A 25,174-nucleotide genomic window follows, 5' to 3' on the forward strand; every position below is an offset into this window, starting at 1 on the left:
ACCCGATGTAGAAACTCCTCTCTGGTTTGATCAATCATCCTGGTAACAGTAGACCTATCCACATCTCCTGAACTCATAGATGGCATTTCAACAATATCTGTATGCATACTCGCGATAACAACGGTGGCAGTCTGACGCATAATCTCTCGAGCAAAACTCCTCCTAATAGAATCTGCCTCAAGTGAAAGCACATATGGTCTCCCAGTAATCAGTCTCATCAAGGCATCTCGGGTAGCAAACGCCTCCCGATATCTAGCATATACCTCATCATACATTTGTCTAAGCTCCTCATAAAGAAAGGTAGGGACAGTAGCTACTGGATAACCTCCTATACCAGCAGTCAGTGACAGAAAACCCTCAGTAAATCCCCCTAAGTCTGCAGTGGCAGGGGCAACAGGAATGGTAGGAGCAGTGGGTACAGTATCACTCACTGGAAAATCAGAAGGAAAGGGTGCTAACACCGGAGAATATGGATCCACATCCATACTAGGGGCTCAGAATCAGGAAGTCCTGTAGGTGCCATAGTCTATGTAGAAATATGCTCAAGATCAGCAGTAACCATGGTCTCGAAATGGTACAAATCAGCGGTAGGCATAACTGGTGTACCCACACTCAAAGGTGTGATCTCTGGTAGCTCTGGGTGAAAATGAGTCTCTAAGTCAACAAACAAATGATCCTCCTCACGAGGAGTCATGACAACAGGTATCTCCTCTGTAGCTGGAATCACAGGTGAAGGAATCGGAGTCAAGTCAGGTTGACAAGTGAAAACAGGAGTGACATCAGCAAGCTGGATCACTGGATCCTCCAAAGTAATAGGAGAAACAATAGCCTCATCACGGGATGGGGAATCTGTCCAGTCAATAACAGTAGGTGGGGCTCTAGGGGTGCTGGAATCTCCTGGACAGACAAATCCTCGCTATCACTAGATATAACTATATAGGCCTCAGAAGGGTCTGTATCTGAACTGGAACCAACACTCTCTCCTGGAAAAGGAGTAGGTGACCTATCTCCAGCTGCTCTGTAGTCTGACATCTGAATCATAAGAATAGAATAAATAGGTACCTTTAATATAGTATTCTTTAATAAGAACTTCTAAATCAAGGGTCATTTTCTCGCTGATCCCTATCTTATCTAATATACTCTAGTAATTATAAAAAAAATACTCTTAACTATACTCTCTCGCATACGGTTATATTTATAGGGTTCGCGTTCCTAGTAAATATAACTACTGCTCTGATACCAACTCTGTGACGCCCCAAATCCAGCCTTTTGTAGATTCGAGTCGCCACGATATTAAGTTTCGCACACTTGTATTATTATTACAAACCATAACCAACTATATAATTTATTGTGGACACCACTACACAGATCTCAGGATCGAGTCTCTCTCACAACCTGTTTATTACATATGCCATAAAAATCTACTACAAGTCTGGCAAGTAGCTTTACTTTATTACAGATTAAAGCAGATATATAGCGATCCACTAGATGTTGTCGCCATGAACATGTTCCTTTCCCTTCATCTGCCTTGATTGATCGGATAGTCTGTCAACCTCATTCTTCACTGCTTTGGAGAATGCAAGAATAGCAAGAGTGAGCAATCGAGTGCTCAACAAGTATGATTGACTATTAGATTAAAATAATGGAAATAGGTGCCAAGAGCAACAATATTTTAAATTCCAATAGGAATATCCTACAACACATCACAAATGTAATAAAGAAGCTCTTATCTGGCACATTGCCACTTGATTCAAAATTAACTGGTCGTTTTCCATCTCTGGTACATCAATGATGCGATCAACTATCACAGTGTACCGTCCTCCTGCGAATCTTACACTCACCTGATCACGGCTCGTCGTAAGAACGCCAAACACACACTTGCTAGCATAAAAGATAGGTTAACGTCTTAACCCTCGGCTTCACTCGAGCCGAATATCATGTCCACATATCAGACTGTCACAATAAATACCGTGGTTTAAATTCCACGTTGACCAGTATAGATGTACACATCTTGATTCTCAAATCTCATCACATCACAATGTTTCAACATCCCATCACATATTCTGATTCGAACAATAAACCAGTATCTTTTTAGTAAGTATATTATTCCAATCGATGAACGATGTATCGATAAGGTTCATGCATAGGGATTATCTCGAATAATGAGAATAACCGTGTCAAACGAAAATATCGAATGTATCTGAAATATAATAGCCTCGAAGGTATTTATGTAAGAATAGAAAGAAAGAATAGATAATCAATTTATCAATTATGAATTTGGAAGGGTTCAATGAATTGATAAAAGATAAACTCAATTTTAAAAGAAATTCAATAATCGATCTGATAGATTAATTGAGGTAAGTTCAAGGTTAATTTAAACGAACATAGAAATTTACATTCGTCTGAAGGGAACAGGGGTAACTGCCCTGAATGATAGGAGCAGACATGAAAGTAAATACGAGTTATTATTTTATTATAATTAAAGGATTCGACAAATGGTCTAAGTTAGGAAATTTTAAAGAAAATGATCACCAATGAGGTCTCCAAAATTTAAAGTCATAATTTTTACCATCAATAAGCAAAATATATATAAGTCAAAAATAGGAAGAAAGCAGAGAAAAACTTGCCTTGTTTTCGATGACAGCGCTCTAGCAGAGAAAGTTTCATCTTCCCGGATTAATTATTTCCAACATCAATTACTTCTAAAAATAATCATCCATACAATATTTTTGGACTAACTATTTTCTTAAAATAATAAACTCCGATCAAAGTTTTTATTAACTATCGGAGAATTTATTCGGCGCATGGGAGTGACTCCATTAATTATTTAAACGGTCTAATAGAAATAATTTTCTTTTTAAGTAAAAACAATACCCCAAATTATATGATTTTATTAGCTTTATACAAATTTCTGATTTAATACACTACTACATCGTGTGTCTAAATTATTTATTTAACGATCCAAAAATTTCACGCAGGACTCGTAAAAGAACGCCTTTCTGAAATAAGAAACTTTCCAAGTCAATTATTTAAAGATAAACCTTCATCAAAAATATATTTTAGTGATTAATTTTTTATTTATCAATTATTCGATAATTACTATTTCTAGTTCCACTAAATTACCCAAGTTCGGATAAAAATTCTATTATATATTATCATACTTATTTAATTATGCTCGTTCCAAGATAAATTATTTACTCGAATGATTTTACCAATTCAATATTATCGCATAAATATAACTTAAGAATACTCAATTCCACCAAAATTTCTAATTCCAATTTCTTATTTATTTATACTCCTATTTAAATATTTTATTTATTTAACCACTTCCTCTTTATTAACAAAACAACTTATTATTAATTAGATTACTGAATTACCCCTTTGAAACACTACTTTTATATATTTAAATACATCCCAATAAATTCAATTACAAATTTTTTTCAAAAATAATTTCAACACATTATTATTATTATTATTATTATATTCCACAATTACACTCCACTCACCCACCCCCCATCATCCTCCGGGTGATGTTTAAAAATACCCATTTTTTGGGTGTAATGGCTGAAAATACCCATTTTTAAAATACATGGCTGAAAATACCGTTTTGGTTACGTATTTTGTAATTGGGTAAGTGTAATACGTATTTGAGAATTGGGTATCCAAGAAAATTACTAAAGATACGCATTTGTAGTTTGGGTATTACCATTGGGATACGCATTTGCCAAGTGCGTATCTTAAAAAAAATAAAAAAAATAAATTGGATACCCATTTGACAAATGCGTATCTAGTACAAAATAGGATACCCAAATGGCAAATCCGTATCCAAAACGGTATTTTCAGCCATCTACTTTCAAAATGGGTATTTTCAACCATTTGCACCAAAAGATTGTTATTTTTAACATTTTTTCTCATCCTCCTAATTCTAACTTAAAACTTCCCGATCTACTGTTTTTCTAAGGTACTTTTTCTAAATTCAACCTCGAATCAATTTTCCGGCCAACCAAAATTTTCCGACGACCTCTCCCCTCTCTCTCCCGTCACCACACAGCCACCAGTCTACCGCCACTGACGGTGGTGGCTTCGCCTCCCTGCAACACACACAAACACAACACACACAACACTCAAAAACACACACGCAAACAGCACACACGACACTCGAAAACACACACACGCAAACAGCACATAAAAACCCAAGAACACACTCCCCCCTCCCCTTCGTTTTTCCGGCAAACCAGCGCCGCCGCCGCCTCTGTTACGGTGGTTTCTTTTCCCCTTGCCACCAATCACAAAGATCAACCCCTATTATACTATTTATCCCCCTCCTAATCAATTTCACATCATCAATTTCTTCAAAAATCAAACAATCAATCAAATCCACAAATTTCACTCTAACCCTAATTTTGGTGTATTGGGTCAACCCAATTTTATGGCCCAATAAAATGTTAAAGCCCAAGAGAAAATTTAGTTGTTATTTACTAATAATAATGATAATTTATATCGTAATTAATTGATTAAAAAGAAACTGATATAGTACTCGTATCACATTAATTATGGACTACTAATTAATCACCAAAAGTCAATCACAATTGTGAACTAGCATAAAAAAAAGAATCTTGAGATGATGATTAAATATACATCTTTAATCCTCTTTTAATCCACCTAATAAATCTTGCAATTGATAATATTTTTGTACACAAATTCCCTAGTTGCTCCTTATCTCACTAATTTGATTTCTCTCACTCTTAATAGTCTTATAAGTTATAAAAAACCTCTTTTATAAAACACATCCCTCTCAGCCGCCTCCCTTCTTTCATCCTCTCTGTTAGGGTTTGTCTATTTTCAAGTAAATCGAGGGGCTTCCACTGGTTTTCTCCGGTGGAAAGCCCCAACCCTTTCATTCTCTGTTATTCTCGTTTATTTCCTTTCAATAAAACCCAATTTTTTTGGGTGTTTGTGTGTCTCTCCTCTTGGAGTGTGTGTTTTGTCTCTCCTTTTGGAGTGTTTGTTATGTTTTTATTTAGTCATGCTTGGGTTTATCTGGTGATGGATCTGTTGAGGACGAATTTATTGATATTTTTGGTGATCTGCAAAGCCTGTATCGGATCTGGGACGGTGGTGATTATTGCAAGAGCTCACCTTTCACAACTAAAGATTGTTCATCTTCCATGGGTTTATACTTTCGGCATGTCTATAGCTGGTATCCGGCATGTAGATAGCTGGGGTGCCTTCGACATGTCTATAGCTAGTGTCCGGCATGTAGATAGCTGGGGTGCCGCTTCTCCAATCTCATTTTATGCAATTGGTGTTTCTGAACACTGGGCTAACCATAGTTTTTATGTGATATGATCAATGCGATGTTGCTATTTTCAGATATGCTGCTGCAATTTGGATCGCTTGGGATGTCTTTGATTTCGTTTTTAATTTCAAGAATTTTTAAATTCTATGTGTTAAACAATCAGAAAACAAATCATCTAATTATTTTTAGTATGTTTTTTGTTTCATCACCTGGTTGTATCGATAGTTGGGGGTTTGTCCCGACTGTACTATATTCAATTTATGAGAACTTTCTGCATTTGTCAAAAAAAAAATAGTCTTATAAGATTTTTTTTGTGTTTATGAAACTTAGGGGAATAAATTGGGGATGAATTTAGGAATTATATAGAGGTAAAACAAGCTAACTAGTCTTCTAACTATAGTTAATTAATAAAAATAAAAATAATTAGAAGCTTCTAGCTTTCTCTAGATTTATCTAGCTTACTTAATAAAATAATAAATATATACTTATTTAATAAATGTAGCATCATGAGTAACTTAATATTTATTAGCCACTCCCTTTCTAATCAATTCAATAAAAATTTCAAAACAAATAATGACTCTTGATAATGCTCTTTTTGATTATTATTATTTTTTATTTTAAATATAACATTAATAATAATAATAATTCGGATATAATAATTTACAATATTTATTCTAATAAAATAATAATAATTAAAACCATATAATATTTATTCGAAATTTTTTCAATAATAATAATAAAATATTATTTCGATGAAAACATATGATTAACAACGGTAAATACATCTAACGCCAAACTAACATATAAATATTGAAATGAAATAATTGCGATATTAGTCAAGGCACAAATATATAAATAATAATTTCCGAAATAGTTGAAGCATTGATAGAACAACTTTACAATATTTTAAATAAACCATTGTATAGCAGTGAACCAACTTACAAAAATAATATTTCGTTTCAAGATAATATTAGTGTAATTGGGTAAAATATAAATAATGTCCGAATATTGTGTACTACTTAATAATACTCTTACTTTAGATTTTCAAAGGTATATACATTGAAAGTAAATGTATTTAAAAAATAATAACTATCATTATTTTATCGATATATTTTACTGTGGCACTTAATATATAAAGATGCTATCAACTAATCGACACGCGCTTTTAGAATTTGCATTACAACTAATTTAATCTACAGACTCACTTCTTAATCGCAATAAAAATAATTACTTACAATTTTCGCGGGCGTTACATTTCGGTACACGACACAAAAATTGAGCTTCTTTAGTGTATCCCGGTTAGGATGCTCTACCAAAGCTGTCTGAAATATCTCAATAGCAGGTTTACAGTCCTTGGAGCATTTAGCCATTTTCACCAAAACAGTTCCTTTCCTTGTCAAACCCTTTGCAACCATCTTGAAATATGATCTGAGTTCTCTTCCTCTTTCAACAGCTTTTTCACGATCTTTAATGCACTCCTCAAACTGGTGGAATAATATCAGATGCAGATTTTAAAAGGTATGATAATATAGGGATCAGGGTGTAGGAGATATAGCATTTCAGGAGATACGGCATATTTTAACATATAAATATCACTAATATTAAAATATACAGAAAAAACTCCAAATCTAAAATTTATCCCATATCCAAAAAACACCCAATCTCTATTTATCCAAATATATCTAAACTTTACTTACCAAATGAAAAACACGAGGCCGTGAAGTCCATTAATCTTCACACTCATCACAGTTGCACCTACAAAACAAATCCCCAACACAAATACATATATTTCCTGTCTCAGCTCTCACCAATTCTCATAAAAATCAAATTAAGGTAATTATGGAAAACTTTAATCAAACACCTTTTATGCATAGATCTAAGACAAAATACAAACTTCACAATATTCTGATTTAATGCAAACTTCATAATATTATGGTTTGACTACAGTTCTAATCACAAGGTCAAAAAGAGAAAACATCTATAATTTCCAAAGCCATAGATAAATCTAATAATCAGTGCAGCTTAAGACTAAATTGAAATTCTGTAACCATGAAGAAAATACAGAAAGGAAAAAACAAATAGGCTCTCAGCTATCTACTCATCCGTGCCCTTGGTATTTGCTCCCTTACAATTCCCTCCCCTGAAACTCGCTTAAACCCTTTCCGCTTCCAATTACAACAACCTTTCCAAAAGGATCATCCGGTGATTTCAAAATGCTCTCTTTGTTCCGTCCTCAGAAGAAACCAATCTAGCAAAAAACAAATAAAATTGAGTGCAAGATTTGAGATCTAGATATTGAGATACATAAATAAAAAAAAACTTTAAATAACTTATTGAATTTACTTGAATAAAAAACTTTAAATTGATTCATACATGTATAAACCAAACATAGCCAGTACAACCCGCTTAGAGCGGGGTTGGGAAGGGTAAAATGTATATAATGCCAAATTCAAACCCTGAATTTAGAAAACCAATACATATATAAGAGCAAGTCTAACAGTGTTCTAACAAGTTCCTTATAAATATTATAAAATATTAACTCTTAGTAATTTAAGACATGATTTTGAATTTCAACTCTAACAATGTTCTTTATCTTCGTTCCTTATTATTATAATAATAATAAATTTGAATGAGATGTGAAAGGAAGAGAGAGAAAAGAACTAAAAAAGAGAGAGAGAAATCAATTTTTTATTGATAAAAATGATATAAGGGATGAGTTGTGGTTCCTTAAAGATAAGGTATGAGAGAAGTGTCTTAGTGATATAAGGAACCACTAGGGCACTGTTGGAGTGCAAATTTATGTCACATTCCTTATATTTGGACTTAAGAGCATGTTTAAGAAAGCTGTTGGACTTGCTCTAACCCTAATACTAAAACACGAAAGAAACTTTTAAATTTAATAAAAAAAATATTACAGGAGTTATGTGTCCCAAAAAAATTATGGAGACATGACTTCAGAAAGAGAAAATGCCCCAAATACCCGATTATGAGATCATGTGGCCCTATTTAAGATGTGTGGCCCTTTCTACCCCCGTTCCGTATCTCAAATAGGAAAATTAGATTGTAGGTATACAAAAAGTCGAACAAGATGAGCTCATTTAGAAATTTCTATGAAGGTACAAAATTCTATGTATATAACAGTATGTGGGTGGATTTTGTTGGGATGTACGATGATATTGGATATATGGGGGAACTAACAATGATGGACAGTGGTGGGTGGCAACAGAAGTGCAGGAAAGAAGGAAAGTGGAAAACACCAAGGAAAGAAGACACCACGATGAATTCTTACTTGTATTTGTTTTTACCCGCCACTTAATGTTCAACACCCTGCTGCGGTGCTGTTTATTAGCTACTAATATGGAATACTGTGTATTGTATCAATCTGATTCGGAAGAAGGTGTCACGTATCCTGGTGACGGGGAGAGTGGGATAACGTAATATGTTAACACGGAGCACGATTAAGTCTATTTAGCGGGCATATCGGGCCTTATTTTATGGGGTATTTTGAGCAACTTCGTTTTAAAAAGGGTTAAATAGGCCATCACCTCTTCAGAAAATCAAAGTGTGACCAACAAATTGTTGGTTTTTCAAGCGGCAATCAAAGAGCAGCAATTAGCTAGAAACATATATCCTAGTTTTCAAGATCTAGAAAGAATATAGACGGAATATCGAAGACCTCTGTACACTTTTACTGGATGCATCGAATATAGCAATACATAAATATGGGCAATACAAAAATGGTTGAAACACAAATAATCAAAATACAATACACGAGAGAACCATTTTCAGTTAAAGCAAAAAAATTTGTTGATCTTAAAATCCCTAACATTGTTACTATTGTATATGGGAGATACTGAACAAACAGACAAAAAAAATACTAGAGCTGGGATACTATTGACCTGTTATGGAAGACTTTAAAAATCCAGGAAAGTTCCTGCGTTCCCCATTGGCAGAGGACCAAACATATGTCTTCGTGGAGGAAAATAAAGGTGTGAGTATTTAAATTGATGGAAAGGAGTGGGTACTTACAAATTTATTGCACATAAAAGCAAAATGTTTACCTTCTATTTATTATGGTAGAAAAAATACCTAGTTCTATTAGGTATCAGACTTTAAACAATTGTAAGCAACATAATTAGTCAGGCTAAATATGATTAGAAAAATATATTAAAATGGATCTGTGATATTTGCTGTGCCAATATTCAGCCGAGATCTCACCATTGTCCTACATCAGACGCTTATATCAAGAAATATATTTCAGCAATCATGAAAAAAGAAATTGAAGAGCATTGTAAATAATCTGCTTGGGACATTTAAACTCCACAGCCCTCCATAGACTAAACAGTAAACATACAAGTATCCATCAGGAGCAAAGAGTACATCAAAGAAGACTAAAAAATTATAAATAGATAAGAACAAATTGTAGGTAAGCTTGTAAGTTATAATATGTTCATAGGTCCAGCACCTACAAGCACACCCATCATAGTTAACCTTATATGTATTCCTACTTGTCCTTGGTTTAGTCGTATCTTAGCTGATCTTGGTAATTAGGAAAACTTGTTTCCCCAACCAGAATTTCAAATCATGCATTCTTAAGGTGCAGGTATAGCAAATTTTTTTTTTAACAATAAACTTATGTCAAGTCCATACACACAGTTGTTACTAATTAATTAAAAACAAATAAACTATGTCTGTTATGCAAAAACACATCAATAATGCCACCAAACTGAACTTTAAACATAAAAGTAATAAAAAAGTTAAGATTTCTTTTACCAGAAAGAGGCAGTGTTTACACAGGCCAGAGATTCATTGTAGTCAATGGCACTATTAATTTCCCATATCCAATGCCGACCATTATCAGCTCGGCGGAAGTTGTGTACCTCTTTCCAACTTTGATCAACAAGATTGTAGACTATGACCTTTCCCGGAACTTCCAGTACCAAGACAGAATCCTCGTCAAAGTCTTCTCTACTTCTGACCAGAGAGAGAACGGAGAACGCGTATTCATCAACATATGTATGCATATTGTGTCTCATCTGTGGAAGGTCTTTTGAAAGTTGATAAAGATCAAGCTTGAACTTGAGAAACCATCCTGAGTGATCAGGGTTAAGTTGGTACACATCCAATGAAGAGGCAGCACAAGCAAAAACCTCGACAATATGCAAATGACCAGCAGACTCCCCAAAATAAAAACTCCTTCTAATAATGCTGGAGACCTTTTCCGGAGGTCTTGGCAATGTTGCTAAAGTGTCCTCATCCACATTGTAAGACAAGACTAGCTTCTCAACTTTTGAAGTGGTTAACCAGTAAATGGAGCCTTTGAAGTCTTCCAAGTCTTAGTTTGGGAGTGATAAATCACGAAGCGCCTGCTGTGTCGACACATATGTGGTGAATGAATACAAAAAACAATTTGTATAGTGAGGGGACTTTGAAGGATCAAAAACTAAAACTGAAGCATGAATGGTTACACGGTTACTCCAATTTATAGGAATAGTAGCTAGTTGATTGGTAGTAGGATTATAAACATAATAATGAAACAGAGGACGAGGTACATGGGTAACAACAATCCCCGTACGACACAACAGTAAGCCATGGCAAGACTGCAACATAAGCACTTTGTTAGGATCAAAAGTGTCATGCGAAAAGGAGGTGTATCTAAAAGGATTCTTGTGGGATTGATCACTTTCACCATTTAAATTTATCAACACCATGTGTTTATCCATCTTATTAAGTAAAACCTCGGATTCTAAAAACACAGCTGAGGTACGACTAGTACATCGACATTGGCGGTAATGAAGCATAGCAAATCTGGCACTTGAAATAAGAGAAAGCCATTGTTTTGAAACTGATTTAAAGCAAATTAATCTTCTTACCGGAACATAAGATAAGATTTCAGACAACAGATCATAGTTTGAAATTACAACTTCTGCGGATGTTGTTTTCGATGACAAACACAGTGATACAAATTGTTTCATCTCTTCTTCCATCGTTATAATATCATTCACGCAATCCCTAACCCCTGATTATATAACTCAAATATGTAGACAGATGGTTCATAGACCAGACATTTGTGGAAACGGAATTAGAATAATCGCTTTTGATAATGCTCTTTTTTATTATTATTATTTTTTATTTTAAATATAACATTAATAATAATAATAAAGAAAATTTATCAAAGATATCACTTTTTTAAAAATATTTGTAAAAATACAGACGCAAGTTGCATATGTGGTTGATCCGTATTTTTGCAAATATATTCTACAACTTAGATATTTATACAAAAATCCCTAATAATAATAATAATTCGAATAGAATAAATACAATATTTATCAAATTAAATAATAATAATTAAACCAAATAATATTTATTCGAAAGTATTTCAATAATAATAAAAAAAAAATTGATGAAAACATATGATTAACACCGGGGAATACATCTAACGCCATATTAACGTATAAATATTTAAATGAAATAATTGTGATATTAGTTCAGGCCCAAATATTTAAATAATAATTTTCGAAATAGTATAGGCATTGATCGAACAACTTTACAATATTTTCAATAAATCATTATATTATTTTCAATAAACCATTGTGTAGCAGTGAACCAACTTACAGAAATAATATTTTCGTCTCAAAATAATATTAGTATAATTGGTTAAAATTTAAATAATGTCTGAATATTGTGTACTACTTAATAATACTCTCATTTTAGATTTTCAAAGGTATACACATTAAAAGTAAATGTATTTAAAAGATAATAACCATCTTGATAAAAAAAGAAGATAAAAACTATCATTATTTTATCGATATATTTTTCTGCGGCATTTAATATATAAAGACGCTATCAATTAATCGATACGGGCTTTTAGAATTTGCATTACAACTAATTTAATCTACAGACTTACTTTTTAATCACGATAAAAATAATTATTTACTTAAAATTTTCGCCGACCTTATATTTGAGTATACAACCCGAAAAGTTATACGACATGAAAGTATACTACACGAACATTAGTCTGATTATAGTACTTGATGTAGAGGGTTCCTGAGATATTTATAGACAAGAATTTTTATAAACAAGATTGACAGCTTTGCAGGTTTTTGTAAAAAATCAGTGACGTGTCTATGGGCACATGATAAGAAGTTACATGTCAAATTCTGATTGATATTTTAATTATAAATATTGATGAACACCAAATAAAAATACTCTAAATTTATGAAAATTGGTATTTAATGCGTGCTCATAAGTATTCAAATCCATCTTATAATTCAGAAACATTTGTAAAGATGCCTGCAAGATCAGTTCATAGTATTTGGCTTACATGGTGTAAACATCACTAAATGGTTCTCATTTTTGGTTATACAACTTTGAGTTAACTGAGTGTTGTGTAATTTTAATTCCCCTGCCTCTCTTGGTGCGACGGGGGAATCATCTTAATTTTTATCCGACTTACAATAACTACGTGTTAACTCTAATTACTAGTGGCAACATTCTCATCATAACAATAAGGATGATTATACGAATGTTATTCGATCTGCAACCTGATTTTCTACATTTAGATGACTGTAACATATAAGCATCCATTAACATTCATTGACATAACTCGGCCATTAGTACACACGACCATATAATAATACTATTGAAAGTACAATACATGAGGAATCTAATGAAAGATGAAAGGCTGATGACTAGTGCTAGCCGCTGATCAGGTGAAGGCATTAAATCTGAAAAAGAAAGTACGAGACAAGGCAATATTAGTATCACTTCGGCAAACAAATTCTGCAACTCAGTTATCACCAGGAGACTATAAATTATTAATCGCTTAATTATGCATCATTACCACTTAATGACAGATATTTAACAGAACTTCGCTAAAGAATTAAAATGACAGTATTTTGTTGTTAAAACCATTCTATTTGCCTTTTGCAAACATATGGACACTATCCTTGACATCACATTGTCATGGAGAATGATGGCAGAATAATTAGTGCTTCTCCCACATCTCTGTGAAGAAGCCAGGCACTTAAAACCATATATCCACACATGATTTTTACAAACATTTCTCTGGCTTTTACTTTGTTCTTTCCACTTACTTTTTAGTGCTTCCTTTATTAAACTACCACATGTTCAACTTTTGGCATGCTTGTTATGACTAGCTAGACCAATATTGACATTCACACACTGGCACACAGCACAAACGCACGCACATACCTGCAGATATACGAAACACAAACTTGGCATGGGAAACATTCACAGTAAGATCATACAAATGAGTTATATGTATTAAAGAGTTGAACTGTCCAGCTAATGTAATTGTGATCAATATGTGCACGATATGAATAGGAGTACGTAGTAACTAAACATTCAATTGAAGAAGCATATAGTGTGTATTTACACCTTGAGTTTAAAGAAGTAAAACCCGTTCACTGGCTCCACTTTCACAGCTATGTTTCATCTGATTTCCCTTCTTTTCACTTTTTCCTTCTGGATGGATCTTCCTCTTCAGCATCTTGGTCATCAGCTATATATGAAAATGTATATTATTACTTGGCATTAATTAATTCAGTAAATAAAACATGATGATCATCACATCTGTATATATGTAGATATCCTAGGCATGGCCTTTGGTTGTGTTCTTAGTTTCTGTTTCATGACCTACTATTTATATATCTGAAACAGTTCTGAAAACTATACAGTGGTGATTAGGATTCTTGGAGCTATTTAATTCACATAGATAGTTTTTTTTACTCACACGGTTAATTTTCTTAATTGGGCGCGGAGAGTGCCAGTCCTCTTTGGTTTTAGGAACTGGCATCTTGGCAGCGGGTGATATGATAGCCTCCTCAGCTTTCTTGATCATATGATAATTGTTATCTTCTGTCTGGATCATGACAACTGTAGTGTTATCATCATGCATATGAGGCTTTACACCAATGAACTCCTCACAATCAGCTAAAAACAAATCCGCTAGTGTCACTCTCTCTCCTTCCATTTCCCTCTTCTTATCAGTTCCAAAGTTGTAATTGTTTGACTTATCAGCATCAACATAATCAACACTAGTATACACAATATTAGGTTCCTGATCATGAAAGTTAAAATGTGGCAACCCGTTATTGTCATGTCTCCTACAACTATTAAATTCAGGTTTAGCTGCATGTTGAATTAAAGGTTCCTGATCTCCATTTTCTTCCTCAATGCATTTTTCGCCAGAAGTATCCTGTTCATATTCATCGGTATTGTCTTCGTTTTCATCCTGCTCATTAGAGACTAACTGAATTTCATTAAGTTGATTAAAATGTTTGAGGGGATCAAAACCTAAGGTACCAATAGTGAGAATTCCATGTCTCCAACTAGCAATCGCATCCGCGAGAGGGACGTGTTGATCATCTACTGCATCACTTTCTGCCTTCTTCTTTACTTGTCCATTACTCCAGCCATCTGCAATCATTTGATAAAATACACTAAACATGCGCAAACAATAATATACATCACCTTTGCGGCTCTTTCACTACTCTTTAAGACTCAGCTACTAACTCTTTATATAATATACATGTCGTACCTTTATGAAATTTGCAGTGTACCCAATTGAAGATCTGCTAATCAATCAACAACAACAAATTATCAAGTTAATCATTAGGCACACAGGGATAATTAAGAAACAAACTGTCAAATAAATAAATGAAACTATGCAGAAAGATAACAGAAGTATCAAGGCAAGTTAAGGTACATGCCTTCATTTATTTCTCGCCAAAGTGGTCAGGGAAGTAATGAATGGAGGACTTTTATGTTAATTATACTGAGAGTATAGAGCAAAATATGAATCATGGACACTTATTTTGAGACTTATATAGTAGTAGAACCACAATCGATATAGGTCCCTCAGATTTCCAGACTGGACACATTATTGTCTGTGCATTAGATAAAATTGGCAATGACTGGATTATTGCTTACTTAACCAAAGTACTTTGTTTAGAGTTGAGCACACTTAAGCTTTTAAGTATTTGAATCCGATGGTTTAGTGGTTTATTCAATTGTTTAAGTGTGCAAAGAAAATCCCAAGGAAAGAATTAGTCGGTTTTATGGGAGAATATATGGAACAGAGTATAACAACAAACTCTGAAGTGATTTGGAGTCAGTAATCATTAGAATTAAGAAAGTGCTCCAAATCATTATGTCAAAAGCATATACATAGATAAAACTATTTTATCTGTAGTATGAGGGCAGACTGACATCAAATTGGCTTGTTATGATGTCGCGTTTTAGAGTTCTCTTTATAAGCTAAGTACGGGCTAACTCTGATCTCATCTCTCCATGCTTAGTCAGTTTCTATTTCAGATTTTTACGTATTACAGAGTAAAGTACTGTGTTGGAGCAAGGAGGATTAGTCTAACAAGCAGAAAAACAAGTGCGAGCGTCTATGAAGTATGAAAAAATAGCTGTAATCAGCAATCAGGAGGTCATTAAAAGGAACAAACTTCATCAAGTCGCCATTAAAATGACCCCTCGCTCAATTAAATTTTTAGAAGCCGGAGCTTTAGGCCCTCTCTCAATGGGTCTTATTCGCACTATGGATCATGCAAGGACATGCGCACATGACATTTGATACTTTACACATGAATCATTAAGTTTATGTTCCTACACATATTTGCATTGGATTCTGTTCTGTAAGTGTTTATACTTTGATCAAAAAACTCTGGATGTTTGCAAGGTGTAGTATTATGTTATCATCAGGTAGGCCTTTGCCATCTCTGGCCCCTCTTGACCACAACTTAACATTTTGCCCCACTACAAAGTATTCTGTCTATGGCTGTTGTATTAAAGTTGGTAGCATCTTTTATCTTCTTCTGTGGTTGGAAATCTTTAGCTTAAAGTAATTAATTAGCTGCAGACAGTTTATCCTAACAAACTTTGTGTCGTTGTTACAAACATTAAGCAACTTAGAGGATCGCGACAAGATTTACAAATATTAGAGCACAAATGCTGATGCTGTCCAACATATTATTCTCATAGAAAAGCTTCTGATAATACTGGATATTGGAGGAAAAGTGGGCATGTGTACACATGCGCACACAGTGGCGGAGCTACTTACTGCAACTAACCTGGAATTAGGAATACACCATTCATGTTTGTTATAGATATCTCGAGTTTTATGACTGCACAGTTGGTGTAAGGCACCACTGCACCACCACAATAACCCACACACACCACTTGCGAACTTTAAGATTGCACAATTGGTGTAAGGCACCACTCCACGATCACAATAACCCACATACACCACTTGTGTGAGTGTACTCTTCATATTTAGTTATTTATAAAACATGCTAATGAATTGCTTGCTTGCTTTGCAGCAATATATGCAACTCACAGAGCAATCGATCCATGACACGCTGTACTATAGATGTTCAACTGTTCTTGTGATTATTGTAACTATCAGACGATTAACATCAACTCTCAGCTGGGCTCAGCCATACAAAAGTTACAGACACTTTGGTCCTTCATAGGTCACTTCAAGGATCCAATTATCTGCAGTTGATGGAATTTTGAGCTGTATTGCCTAAAGCGTAGTCTTTTTTAGTTAAACAAAAACATTGTTGAAAAAATATTCTCTCTTCTAGTCGTGACTTGCTTTTTTAAACTTAAATTGAGAATCAACATAAATAAGTTGCACTCCGATCCACCGGAATTCCATCTTGTTGTGCATCCTCCTAAAACATCTGCCAGTTTAGATATTTTTGATCCCGCCACAGGTCTAACCATGTCATGTGCACTGTCACCTTTGATATCCGTAGCAACTCCGACAAATAGTTTTAGCAGAATCCTGGCTCTGTCGTGCCAGTAACTCCATGGAAGCTGAAATGAGTGATGCATTGAAATGGTTCATTTAAGTATAGTATTCTATTTGGTGCTAAACTATCTGGATACAATTTGGACAGAACCTAGGTCATCAGTAGAGTAATCTAAAAGTAAGCCGATTTACTTAATTGGGTAAAAAACAATCATTACAAACCAGCAATTCTCATGATAACACGAGACCTTTTAGGTTACAAGTGAGAATAAGTTTTTTGTTTTGTTAACTAAGAAATTTCGAGCAAAAAATCCTGGAAGAACAGGAAAAACAGTTGAGTATGTATTAGAACAATGTTTTTAACAATTTTTTAATTTTTTGCGAATTCAGTGTTAGTGACATTACTGTTTAGAACACAATAATTCTAACAAAGCCTTGCATTTCAGTAAAAAAAAAACTCATGTTCAAGAGTAAATGGTCCAATGTACTCGGAAAGAAAGACAGAAACCACGAGTCTTAAACTTCTATAACATAGACTACTACCGGTGCAAACATTTTTTCACAACAGTGCCAACTATTTTTTCACTTTTCTCATTCACCATACTGATAACAGCCGCATGTGCATGACAAGGCCTCTTCCTTATGAATTTGATGTCATAATATATTATAAACAACAGATGCAATGAAAAGAACTCAATCTGTAAATCACTGAAAGCTAATCAGAAAAAGAAGGAATCATGTCCTGTGGGGATCTACCATATAAGGGTGAAACATTTATTGCACTTATTGAAAGTGAAGAACTCTAACTGTTTAGTACCCTTTTTGCATAGGCACAGGCGAAGAACACTGTTATTGCTCTTCTACAAAAGCACGAGGCAACTAAGTCACCTACAAAAGCAAACCATCACATGAATTAAAGAATGAGCATAATTTGAGTACATAAAGAGCTTGCAAAGGATCAATTATAAGTTACTATTGTTAGAATATTAATATAAGATCCTGGTAAAGGCATATCTCTAACACCTTAAGGTTTTAGAGTGACTAGGTCCTTAAGGTGTTAGAGGAAGTCCCCATACCAGGATCTTATATTAGTATTCTAATTATACACGCAAGTAATATGGTGCTTAACATGTTACTGGTAAATGGAAGTCATAGTTTAACTTCCCCTGCAAAAAGACGAGGGACTAGGATTAGCTTTCCTGTTCATAACCAGGTGTTTGACTCCTCCATGATCAGATACGGACTCGGGATGCAAAAGGAATAAAACCAGCATTGAAGTGTTTATCCTTATAAGAGCATTAAATCAATATTTTGTGCTCCTGGTTTTAGAAAAAGCAAATGGTCCACGGTCACACCGGCATCAACAAAAATTGGAGACCGCCTTTGTATTGACCAGTGCTAAAAAAGGTTGTGTTGGCCTTGGAAATGGCATGGCAGTGGAAGACTAAGCCAAATAGCACATCTGTACTATGTCGATAATCAAGAGATTGGATACCTTGTCTCTCTATGTGTAGAGTGCAGATAATCAAGGCATTGCAGGGAAGGTCGCTTTTATGCAGTCCACTGATGCAGGTGACGCTCAACAGAAGCCTGGAGCAAGAGTAAGCACAGGAGGAAGGGACGTTCCAAAGTAGAAGAATGTGCACGGTGTACATATGAAGGAATGGTGGTCACTTCATAGATTCATATAATCTGATCTAATTTATTTTATGCAAACTTATTCGGTTATTCCAAAGCAAACTTATTCAGTTGTAATTAAGCTCTAGCTCTATGACCATTGAACTTGATAGCTTTGTCTATCCTTTTACTTTATGTTTTGCATAAAGTTTGGGATTTGCCCTTTATCAATAAAACTATAACTAGTTTAGTACAAAACAAAACCCACGGTGTAAGAACTTTATCATCCATAACAAGGCAATACAAAATAGTAGAAATATCATTTTGTTATCAAATGTCCAGAAAACTGCCGTCTTTTATCAATTTTGGTATCCATTGATCTGCATTTTGTCTCTGCTTACGTTTGTTTCACTAAAGCTGCATTCATGGACTTAGGGCTGAAAACGAATCCGAGTAATCTGGATTCGAACCGGATCCGACTCGTCAAAAACCGAATCTTACCCGTATTTGTATAAAATTCGAACGAGTTCGAGTCATGTTTGACTATTCGAATACATTTCGAGTCGAATATTACCATATCACTATTTGTTCGGATTTTTATTCGAAGACCCGGTCTAAATTCGGATACCCGGTTCAGGTTCGTTCGACCGGATTCGAATATATGTATGTATATAATATATAATAGATAATATTCATTTATTCACCTAGCTGTTAATAGATAGTCAATCAAGGGATTTTGATTTTAAAAAAATCGATTATTAATATACAAATATCAATTATCTCAACAATCTTTTTAATTGACTCAATCTTAATCAAAATTAGAGGGATACAAATCACCCATATGCCATATCTCATCACCGCCACTGATACTTTCCATCAGATTAATCAATTAGCTTAAAAAATGAGCTCAAATATAAGAATCAAGGCAGTCTATTGTTCAATCGAATCAATCCAAAGGTACGAGTTGTTAATTTATTTTTTCATTCAATATTACATGCCTATATAAAGATTATAATCCTAGTTTATCAATACATTTTAGTTTGCTCTTCAGTTATACACAACCATTAAGATATTTCAAAAGCTTACCTAATCATCCATGTTTAACATGAGTAGTGATTTTGTATCATCTCCGATTGAAAATGGTAATTATTGTTTATTTTATAGTTTATTTTTCTAATGTTAGTAGTTCGTATTAGTTTGTTTATGGCGATTGCATTTCTGATTTATGTATTTTAATGTTTATATGTAGGTACTGGTAACCAAAACCAGAATCATTCTGATTTTCACACTCAGGAAGCTCCAATAGCCAATGAAGCAATTCGGAAAAGGGACATCGATCAATCCACTGGATCGGCATCTCTTGCTGTTCAAGATGTTGCAAAAAAAGTTATAAAAAAGAGGTCAACCTCAAAGGTATGGCTTGATTTTACCAAAACTGTACTAGAATATGGTGAAGTGAAAATTGAGTGCAATCATTGCAGTACGAATATGGCACATCAACCCAGTGGTTCAACTAGTCACCTAGCTAGACATTTAAATGTTTGCATGATAAGATTGGCTAAAATTTCTGGGACAAATCAGAAGGTGTTGTCTTTTCCTAGTGTTGATCCAGAGGGCAAGTTGAATAGTATGACTTCTTTTAAATATGACAAAGAAAAAGTTAGGGGAATTTTGGTAAAAATGATAATTGTGCATGAGTACCCGTTTAAAATTGTTGAGCACCCTTTCTTTGTTATGTATTCAAAGAGTTTGAACCCTAGGTTTTAACCTATGTCAAGAGTTACAATTAGGGCCGATTGTCTAAAAATATATGCACTTGAAAAAAAGAAATTAATGGCTTTTTTTACTGGTATAAGAACAATTAGCCTTACATCTGATTTGTGGACTTCAAACCAAACCGTAGGCTACATGACAATCACTGCTCATTATGTTGATCCTGATTGGAAACTACAGAAAAGGGTAATTAACTTTTGTCATATTCCACCTCCTCATACCGGTCTTATGATCAGCGATGCAATTTTTTCATGCCTAAATGCTTGGGGGATTGAAAATAAAATATCAACTATTACTTTGGATAATGCATCTAGTAATGATTCTGCAGTTAGACATTTGAAAGATTCGTTTTCGTTGAAAGGTAATTTGTATTTTGGTGGAAAGATTTTTCATGTTAGATGTTGTGCGCACGTACTTAATTTGATGGTACAGGATGGATTAGGCATGATAGGGGATGTAATTTCTAATGTCAGAGATAGTGTGAAGTATTTAAAAGGTTCTCCGAGTAGGTTGCACAGGTTTTATGAAATAGCTAGGCAGTGCCAATTGTCTATTGTTAAGAAGCTTACATTAGATGTCCCGACAAGATGGAATTCAACATATGCAATGCTCGATTCAGCTTTGTTATATAAAGATGTGTTTCCAAGGTATCATGACATGGATCCTTTATTTCGTTCTATGCCTTCTGAAGATGATTGGGAAAAAACAGTGAAAGTGATTCATTTTTTAGAAGTCTTTCATGAGGCAACCACTATTTTTTCAGGTTATGAGTATCCTACCTCAAACATTTTTCTTCCAGAGATTTGGAAAATCAAAGAGTTGTTACTCTCAACTTGTGTTGATGATTCTGAATTTATGAGAAATATGGCTATGAAAATGAAGGTCAAGTTTGACAAGTACTGGTCAGAATGTAATTTATAAATGGTTATTGCATCTGTGCTTGATCCGCGATACAAGATGTATTTGATTCATTTCTGTTTCCCTAAAATATATTTGATTGATGCAGAAGCAAAAAGAAATGCTGATTTAGTTGTCAAGACCTTGCATGAATTGTATACTCACTATGCTGTAAATCATTGTAAAGGGCAGTATAGTGGTTCTCTTCCAGCAACGAGTTGCGTTGCTTCTGCGGTGCAGCTGACTGGAGGTCTGAACATGACTAAAAGTATTGCAGAATTTAACTCATGGGCTCAAGGAATTGATCATGTATCTCCCTTAAAATCTGATATGGATGTGTATCTTGAGGAGGGAAGATATATATGCTCTGCAGGGCAGTCATTTGATGCTCTGCAATGGTGGAAGAGTAATACTCTAAAATTTAGAGTGTTGTCGGAGATGGCTAAAGACATTCTTTCTGTTCCTATCACTACTGTCGCATCTGAATCTATATTTAGTGCAGGTGGTCGCGTACTGGATCAATACAGGAGTTCTTTGAAACCTAATATTGTTGAGGCCTTGATTTGCACTTCTGATTGGCTTAGAGCTGAATACAAAATCTCAAATTCTGCTCCTAGTACAATGGTATGATATCTGCACATTGAGCAATCTCTAACTCATATACATATATACTTACTAATGCATTATATTATATTGGTGTGTTTATCGCAGTATGATGAAGAAGGTGACCTAACTGATTCATCCGGCTACTCCAGCTCCTCGTTGTTGGATTAAAATCGAAGAATGCAGGAGTCAGGAAATTTGAATTTCAAACTTTGATTTATATTAATTTTCAGACCCTAGTTTTTATGTTCTTATTTGAGACCTACTTTCATATTTGGTTTGGTATACTGATGGTTTTATGGTACTTTATTTAAGACCTGGTTTTTATGTTCTTATTTAAGACCTGCACATTATTTATGATGATTGGATTTTATGTTATTTTTTGGTACTGATAATTTTGGTGGTATTTTATTTTGTTAATGTGTGTAGTTTTGGATAGCTCTGTTATTGTACTTTAATTTTTGTATTGTTAGAATTTGAATTTTCAATGTATGTAATATAGTAAGATGAGTTAGAGTTATGTGTGTTTAAGTTGTCGGCCCCAACATATTAGCTTTCTGTACCAGTGAAGTAGTAAAGGTCACACAGCTTCAACAAAACAGATTACAGCTTCGTTGATTGACTCAGATAAGTACTCTTCTTACTTTTATTGTCCTTCTTGTAATTCTTATCAATGTCCCATGTAAAGTAATATTAGGTTTATAACTTTTTTAGGTACAAGTTAACTACATTCTGGCTAAATAGCTTGTTGCACAGTTTAAGGAAAAGCGAGAGGACATTGTGAGTATGCTTCTTCACCATTAAAAGTGATTATGTTTTATCTTTTAGTTGATCTTTTTTTCTAAAAATAAAAATCTAATGTAATTATTCTTTTTCAGGTGATAGTCTATGGGATTTAAAATCGGGGAAGATCTGATGGTTGCATTCTTCAGACTACAAGTTAAAAGAATTACAAGAACACAAGTCTCTAGCCTGGAGATGCTACCATTTGATTTTAATTTTCATCAACCAATTTTTGTGTAGGATTTATAACCATGTAAATGTAAATTTAAAACTGAAATTTATTCAAATATAATTTAACATTATGTAAGCTTTTTAAATTTTGTAATTTATTGTTTGGGAATCAAGCTAGTATCAAAACGATCAAAAGTGATCGGATCCGAGCGAGTAGTTCGAATAGTTCGATACCTTTTTGAATCAAATCAAATCATAAACGAATATTATTAATCGAACTCGAGTCGAATATGATCAAAGTATTTGAAATTCTTTCGAATCCGAGCCGAATATAACCGAGTAGTTGAAAATTCGAGTAGAATCTGACCAGTTTTATATTCTAAGGTGTTCGACTCGATTTCACCCCTACATGGACTGTACTTGTGATAATCCTTTGTATATTGTATATTGTTTAATATCTAAGACTAATTTTTTTAGAAGGAACCTTTCTTTAATCAATTAGTCAACCTCTTCTAATAGGGTTGAACCCTTATATTTATAGATAGTCTCAAGTGGGCTTTTATTTACAATATGGGCTTCTTGGGCCTATTAATAAGAGTTATATTATTAGTTTCCTATGTCTTCTTGTGCCCGTCTCTATAGGTCCAACATTTGTACCCCTCCCAGTTTGCGCAATATCTTTAGATTTGTGTTTTTCCACTTCTACACTTTTGCCCTTTGAATCTTGAGATTTTGCTTCGGTACCTAAATGAAGTTAGTGATCAGATAGGAGTATAAAATGGAAAAGACGATAAGAAAAAATAAGCAAGAAAACAAAAGCAACTGCAAACTTAAAATAGAAGTGAAATGTGTGTACTAAAAAAAGAATGCTTTTTAGGACATATATATAGTCGTTCGTGTGTTTTTTAAATTTATTTTTTCGAGTTTCTTTGCAGATTGGCGGACTGGACTATTCGGCTTCCTCCAAGGCCATCTAAAACGGGATTAACCGTTGTTGCACACTCTCCATTCACAACCTCCATGTAAGTCATCTTCTTTCTCCTCACGTAATATCACTTCTTTTTCTTTTTCCTTCCTACCTGTGTGTGTCTGTCGTGTTATCCGTAGTTTATGAATTTAAGATGGCCGATTTTTCTTCATCGTCGTCTTCGCGTAGTGCTTCTAATCGGGACCCTGGAAAGAGACCATTAGAGGAGGGCGATGAAGAATCTATTTTGAATTTGGATAACCTGGAAATTCCGGATTTAGGTCAGTGCGGATCTTTTGATTTTCTAGAGGGTGATGATTTTTTAAAAGGTATGCCCGATAGTCCTCTTCCTTCTCCTCCCCTAAGTCCTCATACCCTAGATTTCAGGAATAGGGTAGTCGAGGAGAGCCTTCAATTGGGTAGGGTCGAGTTTGAGGGTAAGCCCATCTTGAATTATATTAGTTATTACATCACCACCGACCCTCCTGTGAGAAAGTTGAAAAGTTATATCGACATATCTAATGGTTATAGGTACCGGGTGCCGACAGCTGATGAGAGAGTTTGGATGATTCCAGAGTTCGGAATGCATGGGGTTACGATGATTATATTTCAATTTGGCCTTCGACTGCCGATGCATCCCTTCTTCCTGACGATGTATGAGGCCATCAAGTGTGGCCTTTGACAGTTGACGCCGAACTCTATCGCTCAGCTTAGTGGATTCGTGGCATTATGTTGTGATAAGGGTCGACTGCCGACTCTGAAGTTGTTTTTCTCTATTTACGGTGTGCGTTACCATGGTGGGCAAGTGTACTTCGACTCTCGACATAAGAGGATGAAGATTGTTAGTGTTTGGTCATCGAACTCCAGTTATCACGCCCAATGGTTGTATGTTGGGGGTCCTGATTTGGAATTTGTGAAACCTAGTGGGAATATTAATCAGGGTACGATCGACTATCTGAACAACTTGGAGAAGCATGATACCGCTTATCTCGATGAATTTCATGGGTCGAGATCATTATATACACACTTAGACTTGAAGGATTCTGTCTTTCTGGAAATGCACAATTGTAAGGGGGATGTCTGTTTGTTGTTGCCCTTATCTTGTCTATCTTGTTTGTTTTATTTATGTTGTTACTACTATATGCTCTTGTTTATTTGTTCTTTTCTCCCTTTTTTAAACTATATATATATAGTATCTTTGACCCGCTTTTTCTTATTTTGTGTTTCAGTGGCAGGAGCTTCTTTGAAAAAAGTTTTAGACAGCGGGGTTCGAGAA

The 25,174-nt window shown here is 34.5% G+C and overlaps 2 protein-coding genes and 2 long non-coding RNA genes across 5 annotated transcripts; 2 read left to right on the forward strand and 2 right to left on the reverse strand.

The window, feature by feature from the left end:
* Positions 1-6,423: 6,423 nt before the first annotated feature.
* LOC141663747 (uncharacterized) lies at positions 6,424-11,361 on the reverse strand. The gene is made up of 3 exons (XR_012551622.1): positions 10,073-11,361; positions 6,997-7,547; positions 6,424-6,783 (listed from the first exon to the last, which is right to left on the reverse strand). It is a non-coding gene; the product is annotated as an uncharacterized LOC141663747 (long non-coding RNA).
* A 1,507-nt stretch (positions 11,362-12,868) lies between these two features.
* Positions 12,869-15,185, reverse strand: LOC141668056 (protein TILLER ANGLE CONTROL 1-like). Of its 2 annotated transcripts, none has more exons than XM_074474742.1 (5): positions 15,034-15,181; positions 14,862-14,895; positions 14,055-14,740; positions 13,700-13,823; positions 12,869-13,026 (listed from the first exon to the last, which is right to left on the reverse strand). In XM_074474742.1, the coding sequence occupies exons 1-4, from the start codon at positions 15,037-15,039 to the stop codon at positions 13,707-13,709; spliced, it is 843 nt and encodes a 280-aa protein (XP_074330843.1). In that variant the 5' UTR covers positions 15,040-15,181; the 3' UTR covers positions 12,869-13,026; positions 13,700-13,706. The 2 variants fall into 2 exon arrangements, with proteins under 2 accessions (XP_074330843.1, XP_074330844.1); XM_074474743.1 differs by lacking the exon at positions 12,869-13,026 and adding an exon at positions 13,175-13,513 and having other exon boundaries at positions 15,034-15,185.
* Positions 15,186-15,626: 441 nt separating this feature from the next.
* On the forward strand, positions 15,627-16,970 carry LOC141668057 (uncharacterized). The gene is made up of 2 exons (XR_012552873.1): positions 15,627-16,468; positions 16,651-16,970. It is a non-coding gene; the product is annotated as an uncharacterized LOC141668057 (long non-coding RNA).
* A 3,567-nt stretch (positions 16,971-20,537) lies between these two features.
* On the forward strand, positions 20,538-21,398 carry LOC141665267 (zinc finger BED domain-containing protein RICESLEEPER 2-like). The gene has a single exon (XM_074471249.1). It carries the CDS (start codon positions 20,538-20,540, stop codon positions 21,396-21,398), a length of 861 nt encoding a protein of 286 aa, XP_074327350.1.
* Positions 21,399-25,174: the final 3,776 nt, after the last annotated feature.

Source organism: Apium graveolens, chromosome 6, assembly GCF_009905375.1.
Source record: "Apium graveolens cultivar Ventura chromosome 6, ASM990537v1, whole genome shotgun sequence".
In the NCBI taxonomy this organism is placed as follows: Eukaryota; Viridiplantae; Streptophyta; class Magnoliopsida; order Apiales; family Apiaceae; genus Apium; species Apium graveolens.